At 54.0% G+C, this 16,132-nt stretch overlaps 4 protein-coding genes across 4 annotated transcripts; 2 read left to right on the top strand and 2 right to left on the bottom strand.

Moving 5' to 3' along the window:
* Positions 1-1,011: 1,011 nt before the first annotated feature.
* Positions 1,012-5,064, bottom strand: BROUX77_001405 (uncharacterized protein; the record flags this gene model as incomplete). Its single annotated transcript, XM_073745831.1, has 3 exons — positions 1,012-3,312; positions 3,379-3,695; positions 3,801-5,064. The coding sequence occupies 3 exons, from the start codon at positions 5,062-5,064 to the stop codon at positions 1,012-1,014; spliced, it is 3,882 nt and encodes a 1,293-aa protein (XP_073609640.1).
* A 4,534-nt stretch (positions 5,065-9,598) lies between these two features.
* Positions 9,599-10,757, top strand: BROUX77_001404 (uncharacterized protein; the record flags this gene model as incomplete). Its single annotated transcript, XM_073745830.1, has 4 exons — positions 9,599-9,630; positions 9,800-9,878; positions 10,126-10,317; positions 10,467-10,757. 4 exons carry the CDS (start codon positions 9,599-9,601, stop codon positions 10,755-10,757), a joined length of 594 nt encoding a protein of 197 aa, XP_073609639.1.
* A 740-nt stretch (positions 10,758-11,497) lies between these two features.
* BROUX77_001403 (uncharacterized protein) lies at positions 11,498-12,031 on the bottom strand (the record flags this gene model as incomplete). Its single annotated transcript, XM_073745829.1, has 1 exon — positions 11,498-12,031. One exon carries the CDS (start codon positions 12,029-12,031, stop codon positions 11,498-11,500), a length of 534 nt encoding a protein of 177 aa, XP_073609638.1.
* A 1,181-nt stretch (positions 12,032-13,212) lies between these two features.
* Positions 13,213-16,054, top strand: BROUX77_001402 (uncharacterized protein; the record flags this gene model as incomplete). Its single annotated transcript, XM_073745828.1, has 2 exons — positions 13,213-15,732; positions 15,851-16,054. 2 exons carry the CDS (start codon positions 13,213-13,215, stop codon positions 16,052-16,054), a joined length of 2,724 nt encoding a protein of 907 aa, XP_073609637.1.
* Between the last annotated feature and the right edge of the window lie 78 nt (positions 16,055-16,132).

Below are 16,132 nucleotides of genomic sequence, written 5' to 3'. Positions count from 1 at the left end.
TTTCCGCGTGCCATGTCAAATTCCCCTGCCTATATCGGCAAGCCTATAGTGACTTTTACCTGCGTAGCATGTACCTTGAAATCCCCCCCCTCTCTCCCCCCTTCTTGGTCTACTTGACTCCCCCTCATTTTAAGGGCTCGCTGCATATGTGCGTGCATGTATGTATGTACGTCAAGGTAGACACATCATCATCCTCAGACGTAGACTTGTACGCCACGCCACCGCCGTCTCCTTGGGTGTGGCGCATGTGGCTGGATGGCTAGCTGATGCATGCTGTTATAGTATATCCTGCCCAAAAGGGTATGAGCCCCATTATGTGGGGCTATTTCGGAATAACTATATCCCATATGGGTCACCAGACCCACAGCGGATATACAAGCAGCGTGTAGAATAGTATCAACTAGATAGAACTTAACCCTGAATACACACTATGCGCATATTACTACATGACACATGCATGCATTGCATTACATTCATGCAACGGCGGCGGCCACCCGGATCGGATCGACCACGCTCTGAATCATAATTCCTCTTGCCCTGTAACTGTAGCTGCGACATTTCACTCCCTAAACACCAAGCAGTAGTTAATAGTCGTAGTGGGAAGGGCGTCTTTCCTTGTTCCTCATTCACAACCTGCAAGACAGGCGAAAAGAAAGACATGGCTGGTCAAGCACACACTCAGTCTCGGATAGCCCTACTCCCGCCCTGTACATACTTGAGCATCCCTCTCAAGAGCATCCATCATCCAGTGTTTCACTGCTCCGAAAACTCGCACATCAAGTCACGGAATAGTTACCGTGAGCCCTGCAAGTTGACGCCCGGTAGTTAGAGATAATGAAAATGTGTCCTGTTAAAAGAGACATTCAACCCAGAATGTCTGACCAGCTGCATGCAACGCAGCAAAGAAAAAAAGAAGCGGAGAGTATAATAATATAATAACCACGAAGAACTCTCATGTTCAAAGGTCCGTCCTCAACCTCCACCGCCCATGCACATCAAATCACCTAACCCTCACACCCGTCCAATCCCATGCCCAATGACATGATCCATCGAGTCGCGCGCCACAGCCGGCTTCTGGAACTGGTTTAAAAACATGTCCACTGACGGATCCCACCGGATAACACGCATGCCACCGCCCAGCTCGCGGCACTCAAAAATGCCGCCGCCGTTGTGCGAGTTGCCCAGCGTTTCGGTCACGTCCATCAGGTCGCGGTCGTCGATTTCCGTATTCAGCTGCATCTCAATGTGTCGCTTGATCTTGGCATAGTCGGCATAGCCCTCGGGGTGCACCGTCTGCCCGGCCTCGCGAAACCTCTGGCATGTTTGTGCTAGATAGCGCCGAAGCGTTGGTGGCGCCACGGCCTTGTGCCGTGGGAGAGCCGACGAGGGTCCTGCGAACGGCATGGCAGAGTTGGGCGTCACTGGGCTGTTCCAGATGCCTGCTGGTGGGGCAAAGCCATTTCCAGGGGCTGCTGTTGGGCCCCATTGTGAGTATCCGCCAAGCGAAAAGGCATTGCTAGAATCCATAAACGGCGATGCTGAGAAAGCAGGGTGCATCGGACCAGGAGCACCAGAGATGACGCGCTGGCGGGGGCCTGGCGAGGGAGTAATTATGTCGTCCTGGGCGTCGTCGAGGAGAGCACGGCTGCCCAAGTGCTCGTTCACGTCTTCATGGGGCATACTATTACTTCGGTTGCCATGGACCACAGATCCTGGACGGCCAATAGGTGCTGGCCTGGGCATGTTTCCGTTATTGTGGCTGTTGGAAATACCTAAAGCAGCGAGATCAAATGAGCCAGATGCCTGTCGGCCATGGCTATTGAACGGGGATTGAGTCGGGTCGTTGGAAAGACCAAAGTTGCTGTTTCCAATAGGTAGGCCGCCAAAAGTGTCAAAGGGCATGCTGTTGATCCCTGCGGGAGGGTTGGAGAAAGTTTTGATCGGAGGCATGGCCAAGCCCGGAGGTGCTGAAATCCCGTCAACCGAGCCAAACCGGCCGTACAGGCCATCGGGCATGGTCCGACCGCTATACAGACCAGGTGGCAAAGATGGCGCTAACAGGCCTGGCGGCGGCGCGCTGACGGTCGACGGACGCGACATGAACTGCTCGGCAGACACAGGCAACATACCCTTGAGGCCGCCAGGGTTTGTGGGGGAAAGGGGCTGGCTGTTGTAAAACTGGCCGTTCGTAGGCGGAGGCAGACCGGCATGTGGAGCCATCGAGGACAAAGGGCTTGGGCTCGTGTGAATAGAAGATCCGAGAACAGGAGAGGCATTCTGACTAGGAGCGCCACTGGCCTGCGAGCCCGATGGTGCACTCGAGGACGAATTATCCGCCATGTGCTGAGATGGCGCACGAGACCGAATCAGCGTCGGGGCCTTGGCGGCCATGATTGGCATAGCAGCAGGGATTTTAGGTGAAACGTATGCCACGGCGGGATTTGCGTTATGCATTGGCAACATGTTGTGAAGCCCAGAAGTGACGGAGGGCTTTCTAGTGCAGGTGAAGCCTGGTGTGGTCGTGGCAAAGGGCGTTTTGGATGTTCCAGACATGGGCGTCTTGATGGGCGTAACGCTAGATAGAGTTGCCTTGGACTTCAAGGGTGTCGCTGGAAGATCTGTAGCAGATATGGCAGCAGGTGTAGTAGAAGGGGCTGTCGCGGGGGCCGCAGCTTGAGTGGGAGGCGTGGGTGTCTGCTTGCGTTGATCAGCAGCAGCTTTTCTTTCGCAAGCAAGAACCTCTTGTTTCTCCTTCTCCTCGCGCGCTTTCTGATCCTTTTGTTCCCGTTCTTTGGCTTCGCGAATATCCTTGTCCTTTTGCTTCTGTTCTTCCCGGAGCTTATTTTGCCGTTCTTTGGCCTCCTTGTTCTTGCGTTCCTGCTCGTGCAGGCGATGCAATCTCTCAGCCTCTTTGCGTTGGCGCTCCTCTTCTTCGGCACGGCGCTGGGCTTCCTTTGCCTTTTTCTTTTCCTCTGCCTTGACTCGCGCCTTTGCTGCTTGGGCTTCCTTTTCAATCCTTTTAGCAGCCTCTTCTGCTGCTCGCTCAGCTTCTCTCTGGGCTCTAGCTTCAGCAGCAGCCTGTTTCTTTGCGCGCTCCTTTTCACGTTTGCGTTGTTGTTTAGCGGACTTAGCGGCTTCTCTCTCTTGGCGTTCGCGTTCTTCCGCATCCAGTTCTTCCATGAGTCGGGCGGAACGCTCCGCAGAGAGCTTCTTCTTGTAGGCAGTCAGGACGCGTTGTTCGAACATTCGCGCTGCGAATATTTGGAACATTTTGCGACCCTCGGCCATTCGTTGTTCTTCATTTTGGGGGTCCTAAATTTATGGTATTAGTTGTTGTCGTTGTAACAGTCATATGAGAGTTGTTTGCCGGTGACTCACGTCTAGCTCTTCCTCATCCTCTTCATCGGCTTCGGGATCATCGTCATCATAGTTTTCGCCGTCGTCGCCTTCGTCGCCTTCGTCATCGTAGGGCTCGGTGCCATCTTCATAGACATGGTCATGTTCGCTTAGTGGCAAGGCGGCATTTGGATTTCCGCCGGGAAGACTAGGGGCATGGCGGGGGTCTCCTGAAACATGACCTATTGAATAATTGCCGTCCTCGCGGGCCATTCGCCGCTCAGCAAGTTTTTCCATCATCTCAATGAACCGTTTCCCGTCATTACGCAGCAGGTCATCCGCTACTGTTAGAATTCCCTCTGTCAATTACAGAATCAGCGGGAGCACAAGTTGATGTTAGCATTATTAGATCAAGCATTTCCAGTCGCTGGTGAGGAACATCTGCTGGATTGGGGTGTGTTTACCCTTGACTTGTAGACTATTTCCAAATGCCATCAGGTCGTCCTGCTGTCGCGGCGGCGGAACTCGCGGGTCAAGAGAAACGTCGTCGTCGTCATACTCTTCCTCGTAGTCTTCGTCGCTGTAGGCTTCATCGTCTTCGGCTTCATCGTCAAGATCGTCGTCGTCATCGAATTCTTCTGGACTGACAGAAACGTGCTCAATTATTCGACTTTGAGAACCGGGGGTTCGCGGGAATGCGCCGGGCATTGGGGGTCGTCGTATGGGGAAGTCGTGGGAGGTTGCGGTAGTTAGGAATGGAGTGGCGTTGCCTTCCTGGGCGTATTGCTCGAGTTCGCGGTAGTAGGAGTCATACAGACCCTCGAGTTCTCGTTCAATGGCAGACCGCTTGCGACCACACACATTGCAGGTGCATGTATTCTTTTGCTGGTCCTTCATCTTCTTGAGAACAGTCTCTTTTTCAAGACGAACAAGGCTTTTTCGCTCCTCCTCCTCCAAGCTCAGCCAGAACTCCTTTATACGCTCGCGGTCTTCATGCGGTTTAGTATCCCACACACGGTCAGTGCGTGCCAGCGAGTGGTGATGGTGGTGGTGGTGGGCGCCGTGTTGATGTGAATGCGGGTTGGTCATGGAGTTATCTCGGGTCGGGTAGAGGTAGGAGTCGACTGAATTGTTGACGGCAGACGAGTCCTTTTTAGCCTTCTTTTTGCGTTTCTTGTTCTTTTTGGATTGTGTTGTGGCTGCTGCTGCGCGATCGGAGGCAGTTGTCGATGGAGAGGCGGCTGAGTGGTCTTGATGGTGATGATTGAGTTGGCCAGAAGCCAGTGTGATTCCCTCGGGTAAAGAGCCTCCCGGGCCAGTGGTGATTGAAAAGCCAGCCTCAACAGTAGACACCATGGCACTGGTGCTGACCGAAACCTCCATGGCAGGCGAGACGTTGTCGGCGGCAGCGGCGGCCTTGGCTGCTGCTTGCCGCTGGCGCTTCTTGGCTTTCTTAGCACTGGCGTTGGACATGGCGGGATCGGCTGAAGGCGACGATACTAGAGGTGTGGTATGGGGAGCCGATGATGCAGAGGCGGACACAGATGTGGCGGAGCTCTGGTTCGGAAGTGTAGCGGCGGCGGCAGCAGGAGATTGGCCGGCAGGAACAAAGGCGGATGGAGATCTGGGGACGGTAATAACTTTAGTGCCGTCCTTGTTGGAGTATCGAGCAGCGTTGCGCAGTGATGAGGGATTCTGTGCTGGCGGACAAGTATTCGGAGCGGGCATAGTATGTTGGGGGAGAGAGATGTGGAGAGAGCCGAGAAGGCGTGGTTATGGTCGCTGTTTAAAGCTGCAGTCGAGAGGGGCGGAAAAATAATGGAAAAAAAAAGAAAGGGTCGAGTTGTTAAACCGGATTTATCGAACGTGGAGCGAGTGGAGGGGAGCGTCGGCCTTCTCACAGCAGAACAAGCACAGGCATCACAGAGGCGACAAAAAGCCAGAAACAAAGGTTAGCGGGCAGCGGATGCCGAAAGCGATGGTGATATGATCAATAGTGGTGGCGAGCACGAGATCCAGGCCCAGACAAGGCTCGTCAAGCAGTTTTGGTTTGGGAGACGGTTTTTTTCTTCGCTTCGCAGATTGCTCGCTCGCTGCAGGCAACCTAAAACGGATGGCGATTGAACAACACAAGACTGCGCAGGCAAAGGATGCCGATACCGATACTCTGATTCTGAGGGCTCAAGAACAGGAGCCACGGCCGGTTTGCAGCGAAGACGATGCTTGGGCTTGAAGAGTAGGAAATAATCGGGGCACGGCCAGCGAAAGCGCTGAGGTCATAGGGAATAGCACTGGCAGAATGGGCAACAGATTGTAGGCGGTTCGGACGATGGGTCGCTAGCTAAGGGAAATGCAACCAGCAAGCTGAGAGATTAGATGGATGATGAACCGGCGGATTTGTTTTTTCTGTGGTGAGGAGAATATATGATACAGAGCGCATTAGCGGATTTGTGGGGGGCAGAAGGCCTGTCAGGCGCTAAAAGGAAAGCAAAGGAGCCCTGTCACAGGGCCCTGAAAACCGTTCTGTAACAGCGCTGGAGGGAAGGCGCAGAAAAGAGCAAGAGCCAGCCCGCGTGGGTGCACAAAACACAAGGCTGAGGACGGGCTGGAAACAGAGAGAAAAAGGCAGAAGGCACGCCAGGCTGGGGAAAGAACAAACAGATACATCTACAAGTGGTAGTTAGCTACCAATACAAGTACAGGTATATAGATACACAAGTAGCTGAATATTCATTCACGCAGGCCACACACAATATCTGCCTCGCTTTGATGAATGAGGGCCAGTCTTTTCGCTGTAGGCAATTTTGTGACATGTGTTGCATGTAAGTGATGCCTTCAGAACCTCAATCTCTGCTACCTGCACCTAGTTCTTGGCCTAGCCTGAGCCCAGTCCTGAATCTGAGCAGGTGCATATACATACTCTCTGGTATCCCCGTACAACTCCAGGCCAACCCCAAAACCTGTCTTTCATACTCTCTGTTTGCGCACAATTCCAGTCTACAGAACCGCCTCCCACTTAGCCTAGGACATCATCCGGCCACTGAGCTAACCATAGTTGAGCGCCTTGGGGCGCGCGGTTTTGCCATGGCCCAGTCGCCGAATTGTAATTTTGGCTGTGTTCTTTTACTGACTGTGGTGGGGGGGGATAGGGGCTAAGAAGTGGGACAGCCAACCGCACAATCAATTTATATACAAATATGTACAGCACAGCACGCAGATACTAGGATGTGCGTCCATGCCTGTAGACCCACGGTAAATATGAGCCAGAATGACTTCTCACATAGCCTTGTTGCCCTTGTCTTGTTTCCAAACAAAAACATCTCGGACGACCAATATTCCGACTGACATGAGTGTAAGTGTATACAGACTTTGTAGTTGCCCAACAGGGTAATGGAAACCCATCCACGTGACCCCACATGTCTTGCCGTGCGTGTATCCGAAATTTTGGCGGCGCTTGTGGCCCACTTTTATATTGTCATGCTCCAGCATGGCCAGAAACCGGTGCTTTACTCTGTTGGGCGTTGGTTGGTCGTCAAGTGTCGCTTTTCGTGTTCAGCATGAGTATCGGACGGTGGAATATGGTCTTGGTCTATTGAGTGGCGAGTCAAGGTCAACTTCAACCAAGTACGTCTCGCCTGTAGCTAAAACTCGAATGTAGTCTAGCTGCGCAACCCTAATGATTGACACCACACCTCAACGTCACACACCACATAAACTAGGGTTTTCCTGAACTAACTAGTTAGCTGTCACAAGACTAAACAAGGATCACCCAGCTTTTGCTTCCGGGATGGATTTGACGAAGGGCTGCAATGCAGTCTTGTTTCTGCAGGGTCTGTGGTGTGGGTTAGGCACACAAGGACAAATCGCAAGGCATACTTACTTGGGTAGGTATATAAAGTAGCCATGAAAAAGACGAGGGCTACCAACATGAAACACAAAAACGAACATTGCCCTGGACACTGGACAGAGGCTTAAATGAAAGAAGAGAACTTTTGGTTCAGAGGGAGACCAAGTATTCGCTTCAAAAGAAGAGGCATCAAGGAAAACGAGAAGAAGCAGTACAAGCTAACAGTTGTTAGTCACGGACTACTACTGACCAGACGTTACAGGAAGCAAAAAGAGAAAAGAACCGGGGGCAATACGACCGACTGCCTACCCAGTCCTCGAATCACAAGTCGTAGACACCGATTTATCAAGGTATGTACTACGTACACATGCACATACATATGTACGTGTTATACATCTAGCTAGCCAGGGACTTACGCTATGGTCCGCTGCCGGGGTCGGGCGGCTGTGATGTCACCACAACTGTCATTGAGCCGGGCGGCTGGCATTAAACTGACCCTAGACGACCGACCTGAGGGAGGGAGTAGGCAAAGTAGGGACCAAGAGGTTGAGATTTGCCAAATATAGAACAGCGGAGTAAGCAACGGGAAGATTGGAAAGGGAGCCGCACCGGTAAACATGAGACGAAGATGACAATATTGCATTAGCTGACTACCTGCAACTAGTTGGTTGTACCTATGTGTGTACTTGCATGCACGTGTATGTACTTGGGTTGTTCAGCGGCTCTACTTGTAGCTAGTAACTACATAAGCGGGTGAGCTTGGATGGTCATGGAATGGACCGTAGACTAGGCTTCCTATCTTTGTTCCGGCCCCAAGTCTTTTCTCCGGCTATATGCCCAAGGTGGGAAATCGAAAACCAAGTCAGAACATGAAAGCAATATCAGGTTGATCAGGCACAGCTGCAAACAAGGCCAGACCAACGAGATTTACCGTTTGATCCAACACAGAGAGAGGAGGGAAAGGGGGAAGGCGAGGAAGAACAGAAAGAACAGAAGGAGAATGGTGTTGAAGTCAGAGAGCGGAGCGGGCGGGAGAAATGAGTGCCGATCATAGACAGACAGCGGTGATCACGAAGGCTGGGGAACACCAACATTCACATATTTCATGCACCAGAGCATGAGCGTGAGCGTTATACGGGAGGACAGCACAAACAGACCCTCGTTTATGATGCTATGTTTTGTTTTGAGTTTTCATGCTTGCACAAGTAAATCCGTCCATCTGCCAAACAAAAAAATAAGCATGAGAAAGCAGGCAGATGGGCGGCGGGTTCCTGGAAGGCCTCTTGAAGCTGGGATGACAAGTCAACGAGACAGCAACATCGTGCATTGGTTGTGGGCTCTCTCTGTTGAATACGAGAAAAAAAATGGTGGTGTTGACTTTGAAGTCAGCCAGGGGCGGGCGGGGTGAAGTGACGTGAGGACAGTGTTTTGGGAATAGTTGGTCGAGCTGTTAGTAGATAGTAGTTGGACTCTAGCGATATCTTCCCTGCACTGAGAGAACAGAGTGGTAGTTTAACAAATACAGAGTGCAAAGTACCAAATATCTGCTACAACGCATAAACTCCCACCCGCAAAATAGCACCTCCATCGCCTGCCAACTAGTGGGTGGCTTAGAGCTCCAAGCTTGCTCCTTCCTCCACCCCCAGCCAGCCCCAGCCAGCCCAGCCAGTTCGTGTTGGCGGTCTTTTTTTAGCACTCAGAGGCCTGCTACACCCTGAAAAGGATCCGTTTTACAGGGCACTCAGGCCCCTGGAGATCTCCTGTTTGCATTGCATTCTTTCCTGGAGCCGCACAGCTGTAAAGGCCCATCCTTGTACTTTATCTGCGCCTGGATAATGAATGCAACGAATGGCCTGCCGCGCAATTGATTGATTTGATGGGGGGATGGCGGCGCTACTTGAGCCTTCTGCGCCCATTAAAACCGCCCTTTTTTTTTCTGTCGATAAAAGCTTCGATTCTTCACTCGTTTTTCCAGTCAGCTTTTGCTTGGGTGCTCATCTTGCTGCTCTCTGCCTTATTTCTACTGCGGCGCCGTGCAACTGTGATTGGCTGACTTCCCCTCCAAGGCTGAGTCGTGCTTGTTCTACAGAGGACGCTCTCTCTTTCCTGTGCGCTCTGGTCTCTGTCCGACTATATTAATCACTTGGCTCCCCGTCCTCATCGCCCATCTTCTGCTCCTGCTTCTGCATCTGCATCTTTTCATTGAGCGCAGAGCATCTGCCTCCTTTTACCGAACTGCTCTCGAGAGCCGCCTGCCACAAAACCGCCGCACAAATCCGCCCCGGAAGCCGTGCCTCACCCAGCTCCGTTCCTCATCTTTACCATCACGGCCCCATCACAAGCCGCGGCGCCCAAACGAACTATCCTTAGATCTGCATCTCTCCAAGGATCCGCCCAGCTTTAATAACGGACATCATGTCGGGCTCGGCGACAAACGCGATTCGGAGGTGTGTTTCCAGAAACTGCCTGTACAGTACAGTACATACAGACATAGATATATATACATATACGCGTGCTGTCATACACAGGGCCGCCCACCATGGCTTTGTATTGGCCTACTAGGGCACAGCGAAAAATGGCCTGCAAGCAAGAATCCCCTACTAACAGAACCTCCAGAAAACTAGTCATCATTGGCGATGGTGCCTGTGGTAAGACGTCACTATTGAGCGTCTTCACGTTGGGTTATTTTCCTACCGTAAGTGTGGCCAAGGCCAGTTCGATTCCGAGACAGCGCGCTCTTACTAAACGTCATCTCTAGCGATATGTGAGTTGAGATCCTACCAACAATAGCCAGAGACAGCACGCCAGTCACGCGAGGCTCCTCCCACATTTACACACCGACGGCATCTCCATTCTCGCCAACCCCAAAGTCCCGCTGCCTCTGTGCCCCCCGTGTTTCGCTTCTAGTCTAACCCGCCCGCTTCCTTTCGCCATGTTTGCAGATCCCGACCGTCTTTGAAAACTACGTGACCGACTGCCGTGTCGACGGCAAATCAGTACAGCTTGCGCTCTGGGATACTGCCGGCCAAGAAGATTACGAGCGTCTGCGGCCTCTGGCCTATGCCAAGGCGCATGTGATCCTGGTCGGCTTTGCAGTCGACACACCCGACTCGCTAGACAATGTGAAGCATAAGGTGCGAAAACCCGGTTCCCCATAACTCGCATCCAGATTCAGTCCCAAGCCGGACCTTGGACCGATCTACACCCTGGTTCCGTGATCTTGGCCCCTCATTCATACCTAGCCACTGTCTGCTAACACAAGAGTCTTGTTTTACGGGTTTAGTGGGTAGAAGAGGCTACTCGCTTGTGTCCTGGCGTGCCCATCATCCTAGTCGGCCTGAAGAAAGACCTGCGAGAAGATCCCGTGGCTATAGAAGAGCAGCGCAAAAAGTCACTGCTCTTTGTGACGGCCAACGATGGCGAGGCTGTGGCTAAGGATATCGGCGCGCGGCGTTATCTGGAATGTTCCAGCTTGACGGGCGAGGGCGTCGATGACGTCTTTGAGGCCGCCACCCGCGCGGCCCTCCTGACTTTCGAAAAGGGCGAGGGCGGAAACTGCTGTGTTGTGCTGTAGACCTTTCACGTCATGGTCTTATCTCGAAGCCAAGCAGCATGTGCATGCCCATGGCTTTGGACCCGGCACTGGAGCCTTGCCCCCAACTTCCTTACCTTGTATCTCTCTCTCTCTCTCTCCTTTATCTTCTCTCTACAACAGCCCTGCCCTAATTCTGTCTTTGTCACCCCCTTCCACTCATCTAGCAGGCTGCAAAAGTTGATCTTGTGTTCTTGCAGCTCCTCCGGTTCGTTTTTATTGTCTGTTTCTTTCTTGATCTCCAGCGCTTCACCATTGAACATTGTCTTGATTTACCTTCTGTTTCTGCTGTTTTCTGTAACGCCGTTCATGTGGGCGGCCTGAAGACTGGTATTTTCCGTCGCCTGCTTCATTCTCCATAGGGCCTATCTTCATTTTTACTCTTAATGGGTGTTATGTTATGACTTGCTCACGTCTTCTTATCCATGGCATGTGCTTCTTCAATGAATTCACCTCACCAACTAATAGGAGGTTTGGCATAGTGGCACGTAATAAAATATTCATTTATCAGTCAAGCGGAACCACAACATGTCCTACCTCTAGAATACACAATGTAGTCGTACAAGGCATAGGTAAAGATCTTCTGTTTCCATACCCATCCCATCGCTTGTCCGGGGACTTGTGACTGCTCGCCAGATTCAAGTTCCAGATCCAAGCCCAGGCCCAGCTGATATCTCTAGCTCGGTCTCCTTCTCCCTTGGGTTTCCCTTGCGTCCGCTTGTTCACCGCTTCCAATTGTGGTCCCAGGCGACCTTGGCAGGAGTCTCAGTCTGAAAGCGAGCATACTCAATCGGCACGGAGCCATTGTTGTATACATTGGCCTTCTCCATGGCCACGCGGTACAGGTATCCCTCACCCTTGCCGGCCGGGCCAACCGTCTTGCGGAGCTCCTCGCAGGCATTGCTCATGCCCTGCTGCATGCGCATCAGCTCGCGGCTGTTTGCCTTTTCGCGGGCACGTGTGTGCAGCATCCACGCGCGGTGGATGGTCCAATGGCGCAGCCAACGGTTACGCGCCATGCGAAGCGTTGGCGGAGCGCGCGCAAACAGCCCCGTCTTCAATTGCCGGACCTTGGCCAGGTTCTCGGCCGTGGCTTTGTCCATGCTTCCCTTCTTTTTCTTCTTGAGCAGCGCCGTCGTGTTGCTGAAGGACTGCGCAGCGTTGGCTGGGTTGTTGAGCGTAGGCGTGGTGACTGAGGGGAGGAAGGGCGAGAGGAGGCGGCGGGTGAAACCCCGCATGGATGGTAGTAGCGACATGGCGGTGGTTTGGGTGGTCGTGTCGTGTGATTGTAAAAGGAAGAAGCTTGTTGGCTGAGGGGTCGCTTTCGGCGAGGCTCGTTCGGATAGCTGGTGCAATTGGTTAACCGGGAGGCCAGGAATGGGTTGAGGCAGCAGGAGAAGAGCACCTGGCTAGGAGTTGGTAGAGATCAAAAAGCTGCCAGCGAACAACCCGCGATGTGAGGAACGAAAATGAAGTTAACGTTCAGAGACATCGACACAGCCCACCCACCATTGCAAGAATCGTGAGAGCAGGGAAAATCCGATTTGGCGGTCACGTGTGAAAGGGCCGTAGCAACCCTACACTAACCCTGTATATCGTCCCCGTCGTCAAGGGGCTGGTACCTGGAACATGAATGGAGCGTGCGCTTGAAACCAAGCGGTTGCGAGCTGTTGACGTGACTAGGAGCTATTGTTGTAATGAGCCGTGGTTGCGAGAGCAAAAGTGCAAGGCAAGACAAAGAGTTCAGAGTGAAAATGGAAGACGAATAGAAAAAGTATGCGGGTACAAAGCTGTCTGTATTCAGAAGTACATGTGTACATAGATATATGTAACTAGCTATACTCGTCCCACGTATTACTTGTAACTATGTACTCACATACGTATGTACATATGTATGACATGTAGCTCACTTCAAGCCAAGCCCGCCCTGGCCCATCCATCCATCCACTTCTAACCCAGCAGTTGCCTGTCGTGTCTTGCAGACGAGACGGCCTTGGTAACTACTTAATACTGTTGCGAGGCAGTTACTGTTTTGGCAGAGGGGCCACCATGAAGATAACGTCGTGCCTTCCGTGACAATTCTATTCCTTTATTTAATTTTCGCTTACTATTTGTTATCCTTTTCTGCGTCTTCGAGCTTCCCAGCCTTTGACGTCTGTTTTATTCGTTCTTGTCGACGTGGTTTTGTTGGCTGTCGAGCCACGCCGCCCGCCCGCGCGCTCTCCCTTCCTGGCCTCGCTTTGGCGGTCTTGTTGCAGCTTTCATCGACGCCCCGAACGAGCCCCTCCGACTTACGCCGCTATCGCCGGCTAGAAAGCAGCTTTACCTCCCGAGATTCCCGACCTTTGAGAACGACATCCTTCCGGCCCCCATTTTGACCACGCAGCTCCGGCTCCTGCGCCCGGCTCTCCATTGAACGCAGACTCTCGCCCTCACCATGGCCGATCGAGGCCGGTACGATGCCGTACCCCCCATTCCCTCGTATGACGAGGCCGTTGCTTCGGGCACCCTCTGGAGCAGCGATGACCATCCCACCCACTCCGAGGCTCATGGGCTCCTTAGCCCTAGCCCAATACCAACTCCCGCGAATGCCGGCCGCCAACACCGCGGCGGCTACCGACCGCCGACAGTGGAAACCGACGACGAGGGCAGCGAATGGACTAGCGGCGAGGAGGACGAAACGGCCGAAGTGCGGCGCGAGATTGAGCAAATGGAGGTCGACGAGTCAGACACGGCTGCCGCACGCAGGCGTTCGCTGATGCGTCTGTGGCGTCGCCGCCTAGATAACCTGCCCCTCACATTCAAGCTACCACAGTGGGCGACACCGTGGCGCAATTGGAACGTGTCCATGCCGACCGTCACACTACCACGCATCCCCGGCTTTTCGCACGATCAACCGGGCTTCTACGGCGACACCATGCCATCGTCTCGGCCAGAGCGCCCGCGATGGCTGCAGTGGCTTCCGCGCATGGAGAGCTCGACAGTTCTGCTGGTCATGGTGCGCTCGTTTGTGGCTGCCATTATCGTCGGCATCATCTATCTTATTTTCTCGACTGACTTGTTGACATCGATTGCGCGCAAAATGGGCAGCGGTGTGCACGTGAGCCCGGAGCATTTGCGCATGTACCTGCAATCGCATCTCAGCCAGTCTGAGATGCGCGACACCGTACAGCACTTCACTAGCTACGCCCATATTGCCGGCACCGAGGGCGACTATGAGCTCTCTCGCGATTTACACCGCAAGATGCTGGAGGCTGGCTTAGATGACGTGTCGCTGGAAGAGTTTTATGTCTATCTCAATTACCCCCGCGAGGGCGGCCGGTCTGTCGAGATTCTTGGCACCGACGCCAAGGTCGAATGGTCGGCCAAGCTGGAGGAGGACGTGCATGGCTCTGTTGCCGCAGGCCACCAGACCTTTGTTTTCCACGGACATTCGAAATCGGGCATTGCTACAGGTCCGTTGGTATACGCAAACTACGGCAGACGCGAAGACTTTAACTACTTGACCGAGAAAAACATTGCCAAGGACGCCATTGCATTAGTTCGCAGCGGCGGTCCGTCGGTCTCACCTGCGCTGCAGGTCCGCGCAGCTGAGCTGGCGGGGTGCAAGGGTGTCTTGATCTACAGCGATCCAGGCGACAACGGCTTTGTGCCTGGCAACTCGCAGAATGGCCCACACATGCCAGCAGACGCCGTGAAGCGCGCTTCTGTCAGCAATGGCAACCTGATTATCGGCGACGTGCTGACGCCTGGGTGGGCAAGCGAAAAGGGAGCTATGCGCGTTGACCCCAAGGAGACCGAGGCCTTGCCTACGATTCCCAGCTTGCCGCTGGCGTGGCGGGACGCCAAAGTGCTTCTGCAGCATCTCAGAGGCCATGGTCTTGAGACGGCCAAGGAGTGGCAGGGTGCTGTGCCTGGCGTCGAGGCCTGGTGGACGGGCAACAGCTCGAGCCCGACTGTACGGTTACGCAACGAGCAGGATGAGGAGCGCAAACAACCCATCTGGAATGTCTACGGAAAGATCGAGGGCTCCGAGCAGAGCGATAAGTCAGTTATCATCGGCAACCACCGCGATGCGTGGGCCTATGGCGCTAGTGGCCCTCATAGCGGGACGGCCGTTATGCTGGAGCTCGTGCGCATTTTCGGGGCTCTGCGCCTCGAGGGCTGGTCGCCGCTGCGCACCATCGAGTTCATGTCATGGGATGCCTCGGAGTACAACATGATTGGCTCGACCGAGTTTGTCGAGCGTCACGAGACCTATGTGCGCCAGAATGCCATGGCCTACATCAACCTCGACTCGGCCGTCGAGGGCACCGAGCTACACGCCGCCGGCTCCCCGATTTTCACCAAGGCTCTAATGCGCGTGCTCGAACACGTGCAGGACCCGGCCAACAACGTCTCGTTGCACGAGCTGTGGCAGACGCGCTCCGGCTCCATCGAGCCGTTGGGCATGGACGGCGACTGGGTGCCATTCCGTGATATTGGCGGCACCTCGGTAATCGACCTCAAGTTCTCGGGCCACAAGTACCCTGCCGACTCGGCCTACAACACCTTTGACTGGGTCGACAAGGTTGGCGACCCGGGCTTCACCTACCACCACCTCATGTGCCAGGTCGTCGGGCTTCTCGCCCTCGAGCTATCCGACCGCTGGGTCCTCCCGCTCGACGCCGCAATCTTTGGCGCCTCGCTCCTCCGCTGGACACAGGACCTGGCTGCGTGGATCGCGCAGCAAGGCGCCGCCGTGGCCGCCGGGCTGGACGCCAAGCCGCTTGTCCGCGCCGCCGAGCAGTACCGCGACAGCGCAAAGACGCTCGGCGACTGGGAGCAGACATGGGAGGCGATTGTGCTGGCCAGCGGCAACTGGGAGTCGAATGCTGTTGGTGGCCAGCGGCTGGACTACAACGGTCGCGTGAGCCGCATGGAGACACTGCTTCTGGACATGCAGAAGGGCACGGGGGTAAGTCTTTTTTTTTGTTTTCTTTTTCTTCTTCCAAAAGTCCATCCGGTGTGAACCGTATAATACATGTGACTAGACCACCTGCTAACCGCCACATCTCCCTCTCCCCTTTCTACAGCTCGCCGCACGCACACAGTTCAAGCACGCCGTATACGGACCGCGCCTATGGCCGGACTCAACGTCCGACCCGACAGCTCAAAACACCGATCTGTTCCCAGGGATCCGCGACGCCGTCGTGGACGGCAACATGGACGAGGCGCGCCGGCTCCTCGAACGCACGACGGTTGTAGTCAAAGATGCTACGCTGGATTTGCAGCCATGATACGGCAGAAGACTCACGGCGTGATTTGGTTGTAGCTGCTATTCGTTTGCTTTTCTAGTTTTGTTGGGGGTTCTCGGG

This window comes from Berkeleyomyces rouxiae, assembly GCF_048999995.1.
Source record: "Berkeleyomyces rouxiae strain 22BRR77 chromosome Unknown BrBRR77_ptg000001l, whole genome shotgun sequence".
Classification (NCBI taxonomy): domain Eukaryota; kingdom Fungi; phylum Ascomycota; class Sordariomycetes; order Microascales; family Ceratocystidaceae; genus Berkeleyomyces; species Berkeleyomyces rouxiae.
The sequence above is the reverse complement of the archived record's forward strand: the minus strand, read 5'-3'. Positions and strand labels throughout refer to the sequence as shown.